The sequence below is a fragment of the Ictidomys tridecemlineatus genome, chromosome 5 (genome assembly GCF_052094955.1).
Source record: "Ictidomys tridecemlineatus isolate mIctTri1 chromosome 5, mIctTri1.hap1, whole genome shotgun sequence".
In the NCBI taxonomy this organism is placed as follows: Eukaryota; Metazoa; Chordata; class Mammalia; order Rodentia; family Sciuridae; genus Ictidomys; species Ictidomys tridecemlineatus.
Window position 1 is genome coordinate 134,308,267 of NC_135481.1, and position 14,159 is coordinate 134,322,425.

Below are 14,159 nucleotides of genomic sequence, written 5' to 3' on the forward strand. Positions count from 1 at the left end.
CCTAATTAGACACAGTACCCTTATTTTATTTATTTATTTTTATGTAGTGCTGAGGATCAAACCCAGGGCCTTGAATGTGCTAGGCATGTACTCTACTGCTGAGCCACAACCACAGCCCCTCAGGTATCATTTTTATATTTTAAAAATATTTACAAACTGGAAAGGCAAAATGACTTCTTATTTATTTGTTCTCTGTCACTCATAAGTATGGACAGCTTTTCAAATATTTTTTATAGCTAATATATAAAAAGTAATAATCCTGTGAATTATCCTTGTACATTCATCTATTTAGATCTTAATTTTTCAATGAGTTACACACATTTTAAAACTGAATAGTTAAGCTAGGCGCGGAGGTGCACGCCTGTAATCCCAGCAGCTGGGGAGGCTGAGGCAGGAGGATTGCAAGTTCAAAGCCATCCTCAGCAACAGCGAGGCACTAAGCAACTCAGTGAGACTCTGCCTCTAAATAGAATGCAAAAAAAGGGATGAGGATGTGGCTCAGTGGCTGAGTACCTCTGAGTTTAACCCCCCAAATAGTAACAATAAATAGCTGGCTGTGGTGATGTACATCTTTAATTGCAGTGACTCATGAGGCTGAGGCAAGAGGATCACAAGTTTGAGGTCAGTCTCAGCAACTTAGTGAGACCCTACTTAAAAATAAAAAAACAAAAAGGGCTAGGGATGTGGCTCAGTGGTGAAGTACCATGGGGTTCAATCCCTAATACTGTAAAATAAAGAAAAACAACAAAATAAAATTATATCCTGAAACTCTTCCCATTATTTTCTCTTTGAAGTTTTAGGCTTTTTAAAAAATATTTATTTTGTAGTTGTAGGTAGACACATACCTTTATTTTGTGTTTATGTGATGGTGAGGATTAAACCCAACACCTCACACATGCTAGGCAAGCACTCTACCACTGAGCCACAACCCCAGCTATAGGTTTTAGGCTTTTTTTAATGCATAGGAGTCTTTTGTTAGTCAAATCTATTGACATTTCTCTTTAAATTTCTTCTCTTAAAGCTTAGAAAGTCCACCCTCCCAGAGAAATCATAGCTTTCCTTTTTTAAAAAAAAATATATATTTTCAATTATAGATGGACATAATAACTTTATTTTATTTATGTGGCTCAAACCCAGTGCCTCACATGTGCTAGGCAAGTGCTCTACATCTGAGCCACAACTCCAGCCCTGCTCAGATAATTTTTTTTAAAAAAATATTTTGTGCGAAGTAGTAGAAACCAAAGATATGACCTTCTCAGGCATTGATTTTTCCCTTGTTTTTGTGTTGTAGGATCTAAGATATTCACTATTAACTGTCCAGGAAGGATTGTTCAAAGATACTTCCTAGAGTTTCCAGAGTAACAATGGAGGAGGAAGCTGGGGAGGAACCTGGGCTGGACAGGTCTACTGCCCCTAAGGACTTCCACTTTTATAACATGGATCTGTATGACTCTGAAGACAGAATGCAGATCATTCCACAAGAAAACACTAGAATGAGAAGAGAAGTAGTCCAAGCTGAAATGACCAAGGACCCAAGAGGGGCAGGGGAAAGGAAGATTCAAAGAGACCTTCAAGAGGAAGTGGATGATCTTGTCCATTTATATGGACTTGAAGATGAACAGGAGTTAGGGGATGAGTTTGTTGAGGAAAGCAGAATGGGAGTTTCTGGATATCTTCCTTATGGTATGAAGAGGAGAGACCCAACTAGGGAGCAGAGAGACTGGAGACTTGGAGGAGAGGCAGCTGAGGCTGAGGACCTGGGTTATGGAGGGTGGGGCTTGGCTGGCCAGTGCCAGGACTTGCGGGAAGCCTACAGGTATGCCCATGGCCGTTCCAGTGAAGAGTACGAATGCTACGTTATCCCAGAGGAGGAAGACGAAGAAGAAGCTGAGGATGTTTTTTGTGTCACTTGCAAAACTCCAATCAGAGCTGTTGAGAAGGCTTTTGATGAACACAAGGAGCATGAAGTGACCCCTCTCAATAAAGCACTGGAAAGTGCCAAGGTAAATAGATCTCCTGAGTCCTCTGTTTTGATGTCACATTTGTGTCTTGAGAAGAGACAGGGAATAAATCTAAAATGCCTTCCCCAAGAGAGATGGCGAGCAGATGTAGCATTAACACCTTTTTAAAAATATATATTTATTTTTTAGTTGTATTCGGACACAATACCTTTATTATTATTTTTTTTAATGTGGTGCTGAGGATCGAACCCAGGCCTCGCACATGCTAGGAGAGTGGTCTACCGATGAGCCACAACCCTAGCCCAGCATTAACACCTTCTTTGTGATGCTTGTTGGACAGGATGAAATTCACAAAAACATGTACAAATTGGAAAAGCAGATTATTGAGATGGAAAATTTTGCAAGTCACTTGGAAGAGGTTTTCATCACCGTGGAGGTAAGAGTGTGGCTGATGACCTTGGCAACACATGGCTTCCATCAGTGACCGAGCAAGCAACTGTTTCTAATAGAAGTTAGAGAGTCTTTTCTTTAAAATGTGAGGTGTCAGTACTGCCCCCTCCCCTTGCCCTTCCTCTGACCTCTCCCAGCACCAAGCCATAAGCCTGGTGGTACTGATTACCTGTAAGCATTCCCTACTGAGTTGTGTGCTCTGAGTGAGGAGGCTTGGTCTTCTGCATTTGTTCATCCCCAGTCCCACTCTAAGGTATGTTTCAAAGCAGGCACTTTATATTTTTGTTGTATGGATAAAAGAGGGAAGAATCTCCCTGTTGCAGTCCTGCTTCTTCACAGGCTACTTTTTCTCCCTGTGTCTCTTTACCCTAATCACCAATTGCATGTGGTTTAGAACTCCCATACTTTTTTAACAAAGACACTTCGTGATGGTGTCAACCAGGTAGTGACAGATAAACATTTGCACTCTGGTGTCAAAGAAGGGAACAGCTTTCTTTTGCCCTTGTTTTTTTGCTTGCTTGTTGTTCTTGTTGTGGTGTCCTTTTCCTCTTCCTCCACTCCTTCTCTTTTTCCTTACTCTCTTTCTCTTCCTTCATCTTCTCCTCCTCCTTTTCCCCCTTCTCTTCCTTTTTCTCTTCCTCTTCCTCCTCCTCACACACTGGGTGGTACCTGATGCACTGGCTATGACACCAGACATGGCAGGGTTCCTTGTTCTTGGGGATTGTTACTTACAGGCCTTTGGGTACCTATCATGTTTACCACATAAAGTCAGGTGTGGACTGTTGAAGAGTTTTTAGTTGTTTTATGAGGTAAAATGCTCATTCTGCCAGTTATCACTGCTCAAACACAGACATTGTTAGCTTTACATGGGTTTCAAAAAATAAGTTAATGTGTTTTCTCTTTCTGGTTAGCTATTTTGTAGATTTTCTTGAGAAACTATGAATTTAGCATGCCGAATTTGGAAGGGACATCCCATCCTTTGAGGCCTGTCTCCTTGCCCATTCTGAAATAGGGAAGACTGTGAGCTCTTGATCCAGGAGCCAAGATTACTGAGCTAGAAGCTGCTCTTCTGTAACTCTGCTCATGGATTAGATTAGCCCCTAGAGCTAGAACAAGGCTGTCCCCCGTTTTCTAGGCCTGCCTCAACAGGCCATTGCAAGACACCCGTTCTGTCTTAGATAAGTGTATTTGTTTGTTTGTTGTTGTTTTTTTTACCTTTTTTGCTATCTAATTCTCATAAAATTAATGCTTCTCTGGGTGCGCCCTAGTAGGTACATAGCATTTCAATGCAATACCAGAGCCTGACCAACTCTTCCTACCAAAGTAGACCAGGGTTGAGGACTATAGAACTTTCCTTCTCCTCTTCATGTGGATGTTCTACTTCTATTAATGCAGCACCAGATTATCAACAGGATCACCTCACATGGATTAAGAGGGCTTCAACCTCAACCTTAAAAGGGAAGAGAACTATTGTCTTAATCCCCTGTGAAAGACACAAGGGGCAAAGCTTCCCCTTCAAAGCAGAGGGTATTAGAGGTAGTAGGAGGGGTATGAGGACAAAACTCATTATATATTGTTCTGCCAGCTTTTCACAGATCAGAGTATCTTCATCTTCAGAGAGGACTCCAGGCCATCTTTTATAATTCACACTGGGGAGTCATCTATTGCTTTCTCTCACCATTTTTAGCAAGTCTTATGCACATAGTAGGTGTTCATTAATGACTCTGAATGATTGATAAGAGCTTCTTCAGAAATGTCCTCATCATCTGACAAGAATGGCATCAGTCAAAACCCACAAAACTCTTCTGTGTTTCCAAGATAAGTAATAGGAACCAGAAGCCAACATGCTCTACTTACTATTTTTCAAGTATTGTGCTCCTGGATTAAATGCTATAGGTACCTACTCTTCTGCTTCCTACATTTTCTCATCCTTCAGGGAGTGCCACCTAGCTACAGTGCTTATTCCTCTTTCCCCTAGTTGTATGATCCCAGTAGATGGAATTTTGATGTTTGTAAGATTCAAATATGAGGAAGTGAAAATGAGATATCAAGAGCTCAGGAGGGAATGATAGGTGGGGATCTCTCAGGGCAAGCATTTCCACCTTAAGGTCAAAGTTTCCGGTAACAGGCTGATTCATCATTGATAATCTCCCTGGCTGGTTGTCAAGGTGATAGGAGATAGCTGAAACTGGAGAGAATTAAAAAATGCCACCAGGAAAGACAGCAGTGCTTTTTTGTAAGATTATTCTTGGGAATCTAGGAGGAGACCCCCCCCCAAGCATTCACCCCAGCATCAGGACAATAGATGACAAAGCAGAGGAACAGAGGGACTAAAACAGCTCTGAGAGGATGTATTTTCCTACTCCTAACGACTCTAGTCAACATCACATGCCCTTCAATGATCAACTGTCTTACAGGAGAATTTTGGAAGACAAGAACAAAACTTTGAGTTACATTACAATGAGATCTTGGAAACGCTGGCTCAAAAATATGAAGAAAAAATACAAACTCTAGGGCAGAAAAAGAAAGAGAAGCTGGAAGCCTTGTATGGACAACTGGTCAGCTGTGGAGAGAACCTTGACACCTGTAAAGAACTGATGGAAACAATAGAGGAGATGTGTCATGAGGAGAAGGTTGATTTCTTAAAGGTCAGTAATGAAATGAAACAGGAAAGAAATGAAATCATGAACTGAAATGACAATTATGGTTAGGGAAGGTTAGGCTGTTCTCTCTCCATCTGGAGATATTGGAGTTGACTTTTATGGTCAGCATTCATTTGATTCCATTGGGTATTCATGATGGAAAAACTGTCACTCCTTCTTTCTGCATAGTTTTGCCATGATGGCCAAGCTGGCTCATATACAACTGACCCTTCCCCTCTATCATTGTTGAGGTAGCACCAGTCTTTGTTCCTGTTCTGGTTACCCAGAGATCTGTCCCCTTAACCTGGAGCTGAGCAAAAATAGTGTACTGAGCATTTTATGGTCACCTGAGATGGTCTCTTGGAGCTCTGGGAAAAAGTTGTCCAGGATAAAAGGTTACCTTAAATTTCCATTACAAGAGTAGTAATTATAAATTTTACTTCATAAACTCAGACATGAACTTAAAAAATCCATTTCTTAATTTTATTTCAGTTGAATTAAACTTGATCTGAGCCCCATGCAGGGCTGTGGGAATTTAAATGTCAGTCAGAGGTAGGGTCCCTTTTCCTCATAAGGCCCCATAGGACTATGGGGTAGATGTGGTATTCAGGATGTGGGGAAGGGACCTCCAGCCTCCTAGTTACTGGGTGTGTTCTCCGACATTGTCCAAGCCCACAGTTGCCCCTCAAAGCCAAGTCACACCTCTTTCCTTCCAGACATGGGTCCATGAATAAAGCCAGAGAACAATTTGAAGGCCCCATGAGAGCCATAAACACTTAATACCTTTTGAATCAATTGTTCCACAGTGCTACTGTGTCTCAAAGACACAATCCAGAATGTGGAGGGTGATACACATGAAATTATTTTATTCACCACTATTTATGATAAAAGATTGGAAGCAACCAATGTCCAACAATAGAGGAACAGTTAAGTAAATGATGGAGTGTCCATTCAATGAATTGTTTGCAGTCTCTCAAATCAATGGTCCAAAAGACCATTTGTGACATGAAAAGTGCTTACATACTATTGATGGGGAGAAGCAATAGTGTAAAGAAAAACACACAGGTATAAGTGTGGCTTTGTTAGGATGTGGGTATAGCTGATTTTTTTCCTTTTCCTAATTTCCAAGTTTTTTAAAAACATATACAATTTTAAAAGGAAATTTATTTCCAAAGTCCAGTTACTTTTTTTTTCCTTTTCCCTTCCTTTGTAGGATGCAGTGGCTATGGCTGACAGGTAATACTTTTGTTCTAACATCTATTTTTGTTTTCTGTTCCTTTCACCTCTAGGCTCAGTTCCACTGGGTTATATGCTTCTAGTTTTAGCTTCTGTGCCTGATCCTATGGGTAAAATAGCACTGGCTTCAGAATGATGGTGTGGGATCATGAGGGCCCTCTAGTATTGAATTTCAGAATCTTATGGCTGGAAGGAGCATGTAATGTTGAGGCCCAGCCAGCTCATCTGTGATCAAATCTCCTCCATAAACCCCTCATTTTATCAGGAGGACTGAGATCTGTAGAGTACTTCCATCATCCCCAGATGTTCTAGGACACAGACTGTGAGGCTGCAGAATGCACACACTTAGAATCAGACAGGTGGGAATTCAGGCCCTGCTATCCCAGGACTGTGGGCAGGTCCAACCAGTCTAAAGACCCACTTTCCCTATGTACAAACAAGGGTAGTTTTGTGAAAACCTAGTAAGACAATGTCTATAAAGCAATGTGAACACACAAACTTAATTATGTCAGGGTTATACACAGGGTTTGAGCAAAAATAGACGTGGTTTAAAATTCTGGCTTTGCCACTTAAAAATCTGTGTCTGCCAGGAAGTAGGTTGAGAAGACCCAAGATTAGCAACTTGAGGGTACTTGGCCAAGTGGAGAGAAAGCACCTAGGGTCTGAACCCTCTGTACCTTTTGGGGCCTGAGGTAATGTGGGTGTGGGGGTTTCCAGTTTAGATTCTGAGATCCACCAGAAGGTGTGGAGATGCATCTCATCAGAAGATGTCCTCCCAAAACCTCTGACAAAATCCTATATTTTCTCATTCCCCTTGTAGGCATAAACCAATCCCACATTGTTATGGTTTGGATGTGAGGTGTCCCCTAGAAACTCACGAGTGAGACAATGCAAGAGGTTCAGAGAAGAAATAATTGGGTTATGAGATCCTTAACACAATCAGTGTTTTAATCACCCAATGGGATTAATTGAATGGTAACTGAAGGCAGGTGGGGTAATGGGGCTGTGGCTTTGGGATTTATATTTGTATCTGGCAAGTGGAGATCTTCCTTGGCTTTCTGATCATGTGAGCCACTTCCCTCTGCCACACTCTTCTGCCATGATGTTCAACCTCACCTTGAGCCCTAAGGAATGGAGCCTGCTTTCTATGGATTGAGACCTCTCACACTGTGAGCACCCAAATAAACTTTTCCTCCTCCTCTTCCTTCCAGTCAGGTCTTTAAGTCATAGCAGCAAAAAAGCTGACTAAAACACACCCATCCTCATTGGGTGACCTCCTAGGGGGGTCACCAAGTCAGATAGTTAAAGGAAACCAGCAGCATGTTAATAAATGAAAATTCAGTAGTCTCTTTAGTTTATTACTAGGGATCAGCACCATAGATTCACCCTAAGGATTGTCCCCTGAGTCCTGTTTTTTATTTTTAACATGGACCTTTATTTTTTATTTATTTATATGTGGTGCTGGGAATTGAAACCAGTGCCTCATACGTGCTAGGAAAGTACTCTTCCAATGAACTACAGCCCAGCCCCCCTCCATTCTTGTGTGCATGTGTTTTAACATCAACAGACTTGGGAAATTCCTAAAAACCAAAACAGATGTGGAAATCTCTGCACAGCCTGATTTTGAAGACCAGACTTTGGACTTTTCTGATGTGGAGCAGCTGATGGGATCCATTAATACCATTCCAGGTATGTATCTTACCTGTGTGCATACTTCACAGCAAGCTCAGATTTCCAGGAGAATATGTAATATGTGTGTGTTAAGAACAGTTAGCATCAAGGCTGGGGATGTGGCTCAAGTGGTAGCGCGCTCGCCTGGCATGCGTGCGGCCCGGATTCGATCCTCAGCACCACATACAAACAAAGATGTTGTGTCCGCCGAAAACTAAAAAATAAATGTAATTCATTCTCTCTCTCTCTCTCTCTCTCTCTCTCTCTCTCTCTCTCTCTCTCTCTCTAAAAAAAAAAGAACAGTTAGCATCATATTGAAATCAGTATGGGTATACCTCAAAAGACCATATGATCTTGCTATACCACCCCTCAGATAGCCAACTAGTCTAGGTGTCCAGAAACAGATGAATAAATAAAAAAAAATGGTATATACACCCAATGAAGTTTTATCCAACCATAGAGAAGAATGAAATTATGTCATTTGTAGGAAAATGGATGTAACTTAAAGCATTATGTTGAACCAAGTAAACCAGACTCAGAAAGCTGAGGGTTACTTATGTTTTCTCTCATATATGCAAGGTAGAGAGGGAAAAGGAAAAGAAAGGTAGGGGTAGGCAAGGATCTCATGAAAATTAAAGGGAGACCAGTAGAATAGAGGAAAGGGACCAGGAGGAGGGAGAAAATGAGTGAAGGGAAGGTAATAGGGAAAAATAGTGACCAAATTATATTGTTACACTGTGTGTGTTATGTGAAAACATATTAATGAATCCCACTATTAAAATGCACCAATAGAAATAAGGAAAAAAGTACATTTAACATCAGATTTATCCTCTGAATATAAGTAAGAGTGCACAATACCATATTTTTTACTATAAATCATATATTGGACAGCACATCTTTACAACATATTCATCTTACATAACTGAATCTTTAAAAAATTTTTTTTCAGTTGTAGACAGACACAATACCTTTCATTTATTTTATGTGGTGCTGAGTCTTGAACCCAGTGCCTCACACATGCTAGGCAAGTACTCTGCCACTGAGCTACAACCCCAGCCCCCTAATAATTGAATCTTAATATCCACAGAGTAACAATTCTCCATTTCTCCCTCCTCCATTCCTTGGCAACCACCATGCTATTCTCTGTTTCTAAGACTTTGACTACTTTAGATATTTCATGTAAAAGGAATCATGCAGTATTTGGCTTATTTTACTTAGCATGCTGTCCTCTAGGTTCATCTGTGTTGTCACAAATGGTAAGACTTTCTTCTTTTTTAAGGCTAAATAATATTCCATTGTGTATAATTATTATACTTTTTTATCCATTCATCTATCAATGGACATTTAGGTTGTTCCCATATCTTGGCTACTGTGAACATGGGTATGCAAATAAGTCTTTGAGATTTCTTATTTCAATTTTTTGAATATATACCCAAAAGTGGGATTGCTGAATCATCTGTGTTTTTTTTTTTGTCTGTTTTGTTTATCAGATGGTTTAACTCTGTTGCCAAGGCTGATCTTAAACTCCTGGATTCAAGTGATCCTCCTGCCTTAGCTTCTCAAATAGCTGGGACTACAGGCATAGGCAGTTCTATTTTTAGTTTTTTGTAGAACTAATATACTGTTTTTTTTTAACAATGGCTGCACTAATTTGAATTCCCACCAACAGTGTATAAGGGTTCCAATTTGCTGGACATAGTGACACATACCTGTAATCTCAGCAACTTGAGAGGCTGAAGCAGGATCCCAAATTTGAGGGCAGACTGGGCAACTTAACAAAGCCATAAGCAAATTAGCCAGACCTTGTCTCAAAACAAAAAATAAAAAGGGCTGAGGAAATGGCTCAATGGTAAAGTGCCTCTGGGTTCAATCTCTAATATCAAAAAATAAATAATAATATAATAACAATAATACTCTGTCTCCTTGCCAATACTTGTTATATTTTGTGTTCTGTATTGTGAAAATAGTCATCCTAGCAGGAATGAGGTGATTGATATGTCACTGTGGTTTTGATCAGCTTTTCCCTAATGATTAAGGATGTTAAACACCTTCTTTGTATACTTGGTGGCCATTTGTATGTCTTTGGAGAAATGTCTATCCATTTCCTTTGCTCGTTTCAAATGTAGTTATTTGATTGAGTTTGATTGTTTGTTTGTTTAATACAGTACTAGGGATTAAACCCAGGAATGTTCTATCTCTGAGCTATATCTCCAGTCCTTTAAAAAAATTTTTTTTTGTTTTGAGACAGGGTCTTACTAAGTTGCCCAGGCTGGCCTCGAACTTGCAATCCTTCTGCCTCAGCCTCCTAAATCATTGGGATTACAGGTGTGCACCACCTCATCTGGCTTATTTTTGTTTGTTTGTTTGCTTGCTATTGAGTTGTAGGAGATTATTAGTCTTTTATCAGATAAATACTGTGCAAATAGTTTATCCCATTCTGTAGAATGTCATTTCACTGTGTTGATTGTTTCCTTTGCTGTGTAGTCGGACATTTGTCTATTTTTTTTCTTTATTGCCTGTGGGTTTTTAAACATACCTTCATTTATTTATTTATTTATTTATTTTTATGTGGTGCTGAGGATCGAACCCAGTACCTCACATGTGCAAGCAAGAGCTCTACCACTAAGCTACAATCCCAGCCCCTTGCCTGTGCTTTTTTTTTTTTAAAAAAAAAAAAAACAGATCTTTTTAAAAAATATTTTATTAGTTACTAAAGTACCTTTATTTATGTGGTGTGAGACTCAAAGCCAGTGTTTCACATTTGCTAGGCAAGCACTCTACTACTGAGCCACAACCCCAGCCCCTTTGCCAAGAATTCATTTCAAGACCAATGTCAAGAAATTTTCCCCTTATGTTTTCTTTGAGGAGTTTATAGCTTGGGGTCTTATAGTCAAGTCTTTAATACATTTTGAGTTTATTTTTGAGTACAGTATAATGTAAGGGTGAAAATTAATTCTTTTTGCCTGTGTATACTCACAAATATGTGGAAATTAAACAACACACATCTAAACAACCAATAGGTCAAAGAAGAAACCAAAAAGGACATTTAAAAAATATGAAACAAATGAAAATGAAACACAGCATACCATAACTCATGGGATGCAAAAGCAGTAGTATAAAGGAAATTTACAGCAGTAAGTACCTGCATTAAAAAAGAAGAAGAGGGCTGAGGCTGGGGCTCAGTGGCAGAGTGCTTGCCTAGCATGTGTGAGGCACTGGGGTTGATTCTCAGCACCACATATCAATACATAAAATAAAGGTCCATTGACAACTAAAAAAGTATTTAAAAAAAGAAGAATCTCAAATAAAAGGCCTATCTTTTAATCCTTAAAGAACTAGAAAAAGAACAATCTATTCCAAATGTAAAAAAAGAAAGAAATAATAAGTACCAGAGCCAAAATTTATGGAACAGAAAATAGAAAAGCAATAGAAAAAATTAATGAAAGAGTTTCTTAGTTGAATAGATACACAAAGTTGACTAAAAAGAGAGATAATGCCAATAAATACAATTAGAAATAAAAGAGGAGACATTACAACTGAGGCCAGAAATGCAACAAGTTATGAAGTTATACTATGAAGATTTCTACACTAGTAAATTGAGTAACCTAGAAGAAATGGATAAATTCTTTGAAACATAAAAACTGCCAACACTAAATCATGAAGAGATAGAAAATCTGGAGACAGGGCTATAGCTCTGTGGTAGAAGTGCCTGCTTAGCAAACATGAGGCCCTGGGTTCAATCCTCAGTACTGCCAAAAAAGTGGAAAATCTGAACAGAATACTAACAAGTAAGGAGATTAGATCAGTAATCAAAACCTCCCAATGAAGAAAAGCTCATGACCAGAGGGCTTCAGTGTCAAATTTTAAAGAAGAATCAATGTCAATCCTTCTCAAACTCTTCCAAAAAATTGAAGAGGGAGAAACACTTTGAAATTCATTTATGAGGCCAGTGTTACCCTCTTACCACCCAAAGGCACTATAAGGGGCAAAATAATCACACATCTCTATCTCTGATGAACACAGATAAAAAAGATTTTCAGCAAAATTATAGCAAATTGAATTAAACAGTACATTTAAAGGATTATATGCTGGGCTTGGTGGTGCATGCCTGTGAGGATAGTGAGTTCAAAGTCAACCTCAACAACTTAGTGAGACTCTAAGCAACTTAGTGAGATCCAGTCTCAAAATAAAAATGTAAAAAGGACTGGGGATATGGCTCAGAGGTTAAGTGCCCTTGGGTTCAATATCTGATGGAAGAAAGAAAGAAAGAAACAAAAGAAAGAAAGAAAGAGAAGGAGAGAAAATAAAAGAAAAGAAAGATAAACCCATGATCAACTGGGTTTATCTCTGAGATGCAAGAATGGTTCAACATATGCAAATCAATAAATGTGATAGACCACATTAACAGAATGAAGGCTAAATATCACAGGATCATGTCAGAAGATGAAAAGAAAATATTTGACATTTTACTCTTTTGTGATAAAACGGTCAACAAATTAGGAATGTGCCACAATATAATAAAGGCCACTTATGACAAGCCCACAGCTAACTTCATACTTAAAAATGAAAAACAGAAAGCCTTTGTCTCTGAGGTGGAACACGGCAATGATGCCCAGTCTCAATATTCTATTTAATATAGTACTAGAAGTCCTAGACAGAACAATTGGACAAGAAAAATAAATAAAAGTATCTACACGGGAAAGGAAAAAGTAAATTGTCTGTTTTGTAGATATAACCTAATCTTATTGTAGAAAACCCTAAAGACTCCTTGACCTTTGAGTGAGAAACTTTGATGTCTACAAAGTCAAAGATTTAGAAATAAGTATTTTTCCCCTCCAACTTACTGCTCTGTCTTTATGGCATGTAAGTATGAGAAGAGAGGCTAATCTATCCAAGGTGCCAACATCTGGCTCTAGGCAACCTTGAAATATTTTCTGTGTAAAGTCTGCCTAACTTCTAAACACCTGCCTTTCTGCTTAATTTAGACAAAGTGAGAAGTCTGAATTTAGTTTCCTTAAATGTTGTGTTTATGTTGCTCTTGAGCAGCTGTTTTTAGCAGAGTAGCTAAAAAATAAACTTTGGAATTCTATGGAGCTGGTGAGAATCCCAACCTAGCTGTGTAACTCTGGACAATTTACCTAACCTCTCTGAGTCATCTTGGTTTCTTCACCTGTAAAATGCACATCATCATGCTTATAAGACTATGGTGAAAATTAAGTGAGGTAATGCACAGACAACACATTACATGGTGCCAAGTAGCTCTCAAAAATATTATTGTAATATTTATTTCTAAGGATAATACTAGAACTGAGCTTTTTTTTTTTTTAACTTCACACCGTCCCTTTCTCACCACCAACAACATTGCAAACAATGTTGTATATATCATTTTAGGGTTTTATTTGCAGATTTTTTATAAAAATAAAATGACTTTGTTCTGTAATCTGCTGGGGTTTTTTAGTAAATTAATTATGATGGGTATTTTTGCACATTGATAGATTCTTCCTCATCATCATTTTAATGGCTATGTACCTTAATCTTTTTTACTTAATGCTCAATTGTTGGGGACTAGAATGTTTCTAGGTTTTGCCATTATAAATCATACAGTGATGAGTATCTTTAACCACAAATCTTGGGGTCATTCTTAGAATTACTGGGTCAAGAGAAGATTTCACTGATTTATGATGTTCATTGGATGGTCCTTTCTCTTGTCTAAGGATGGGTGCTACCCAAACAATCAGGCCTAGTCATTTGGAAGGAAAGCCACAAAGGTACGAGTTAGCACTTGAGAGGCATTGACACTTTCCTCAGTGTTCGGCTCCCAAGGAGATGACTCCCCTCCTGCTTGTAGCTGGTACATCCTGGGTGATTGAAAGCTCCCAAATCATCCCTCCTCTTACACTACATCTCTTGGTTGGGCTTTCTTGACAGTGTAGAGAAGGGCATCTTCTGGGACCCTGGACTTTGTCCTCTTGGAATGTAGGTTCTCTGTCTCCCTCCTTACCCTTGTCACTTTGTGATCTGAGTTTCTGGACAGGAAGGAAAGGATGAGCTAGATAAGCTCCTTTAAGATTAACTGTACCGGGGCTGGGCTGGGCCTCAGCGGTAGGGCACTTGCCTGGCATGGGTGAGGCACTGGGTTTCATTCTCAGCACCACATAGAAATAAATAAAATAAAGGTCTAGGGGCTGGGGTTGTGGCT

At 39.2% G+C, this 14,159-nt stretch overlaps 1 protein-coding gene across 4 annotated transcripts in view; it reads left to right on the forward strand.

Annotated features, from left to right (window-relative positions):
* The window catches only part of Fsd2 (fibronectin type III and SPRY domain containing 2), a 43,008-nt gene that overhangs the window by 12,448 nt on the left and 16,401 nt on the right, over positions 1 to 14,159 (forward strand). For 3 of the 4 annotated variants that reach the window (XM_078051114.1, XM_013356340.4, XM_078051115.1), the window contains exons 2-6: positions 1,292 to 2,003; positions 2,302 to 2,397; positions 4,829 to 5,059; positions 6,267 to 6,289; positions 7,857 to 7,978. In XM_078051114.1, coding sequence (XP_077907240.1) covers positions 1,365 to 2,003; positions 2,302 to 2,397; positions 4,829 to 5,059; positions 6,267 to 6,289; positions 7,857 to 7,978 — 1,111 coding nt within the window. In that variant the 5' untranslated portion in view covers positions 1,292 to 1,364. Of the gene's footprint in view, positions 1 to 32; positions 124 to 1,291; positions 2,004 to 2,301; positions 2,398 to 4,828; positions 5,060 to 6,266; positions 6,290 to 7,856; positions 7,979 to 14,159 lie in introns of those variants that run through there. The other variant, XM_078051113.1, reaches the window with a different exon arrangement.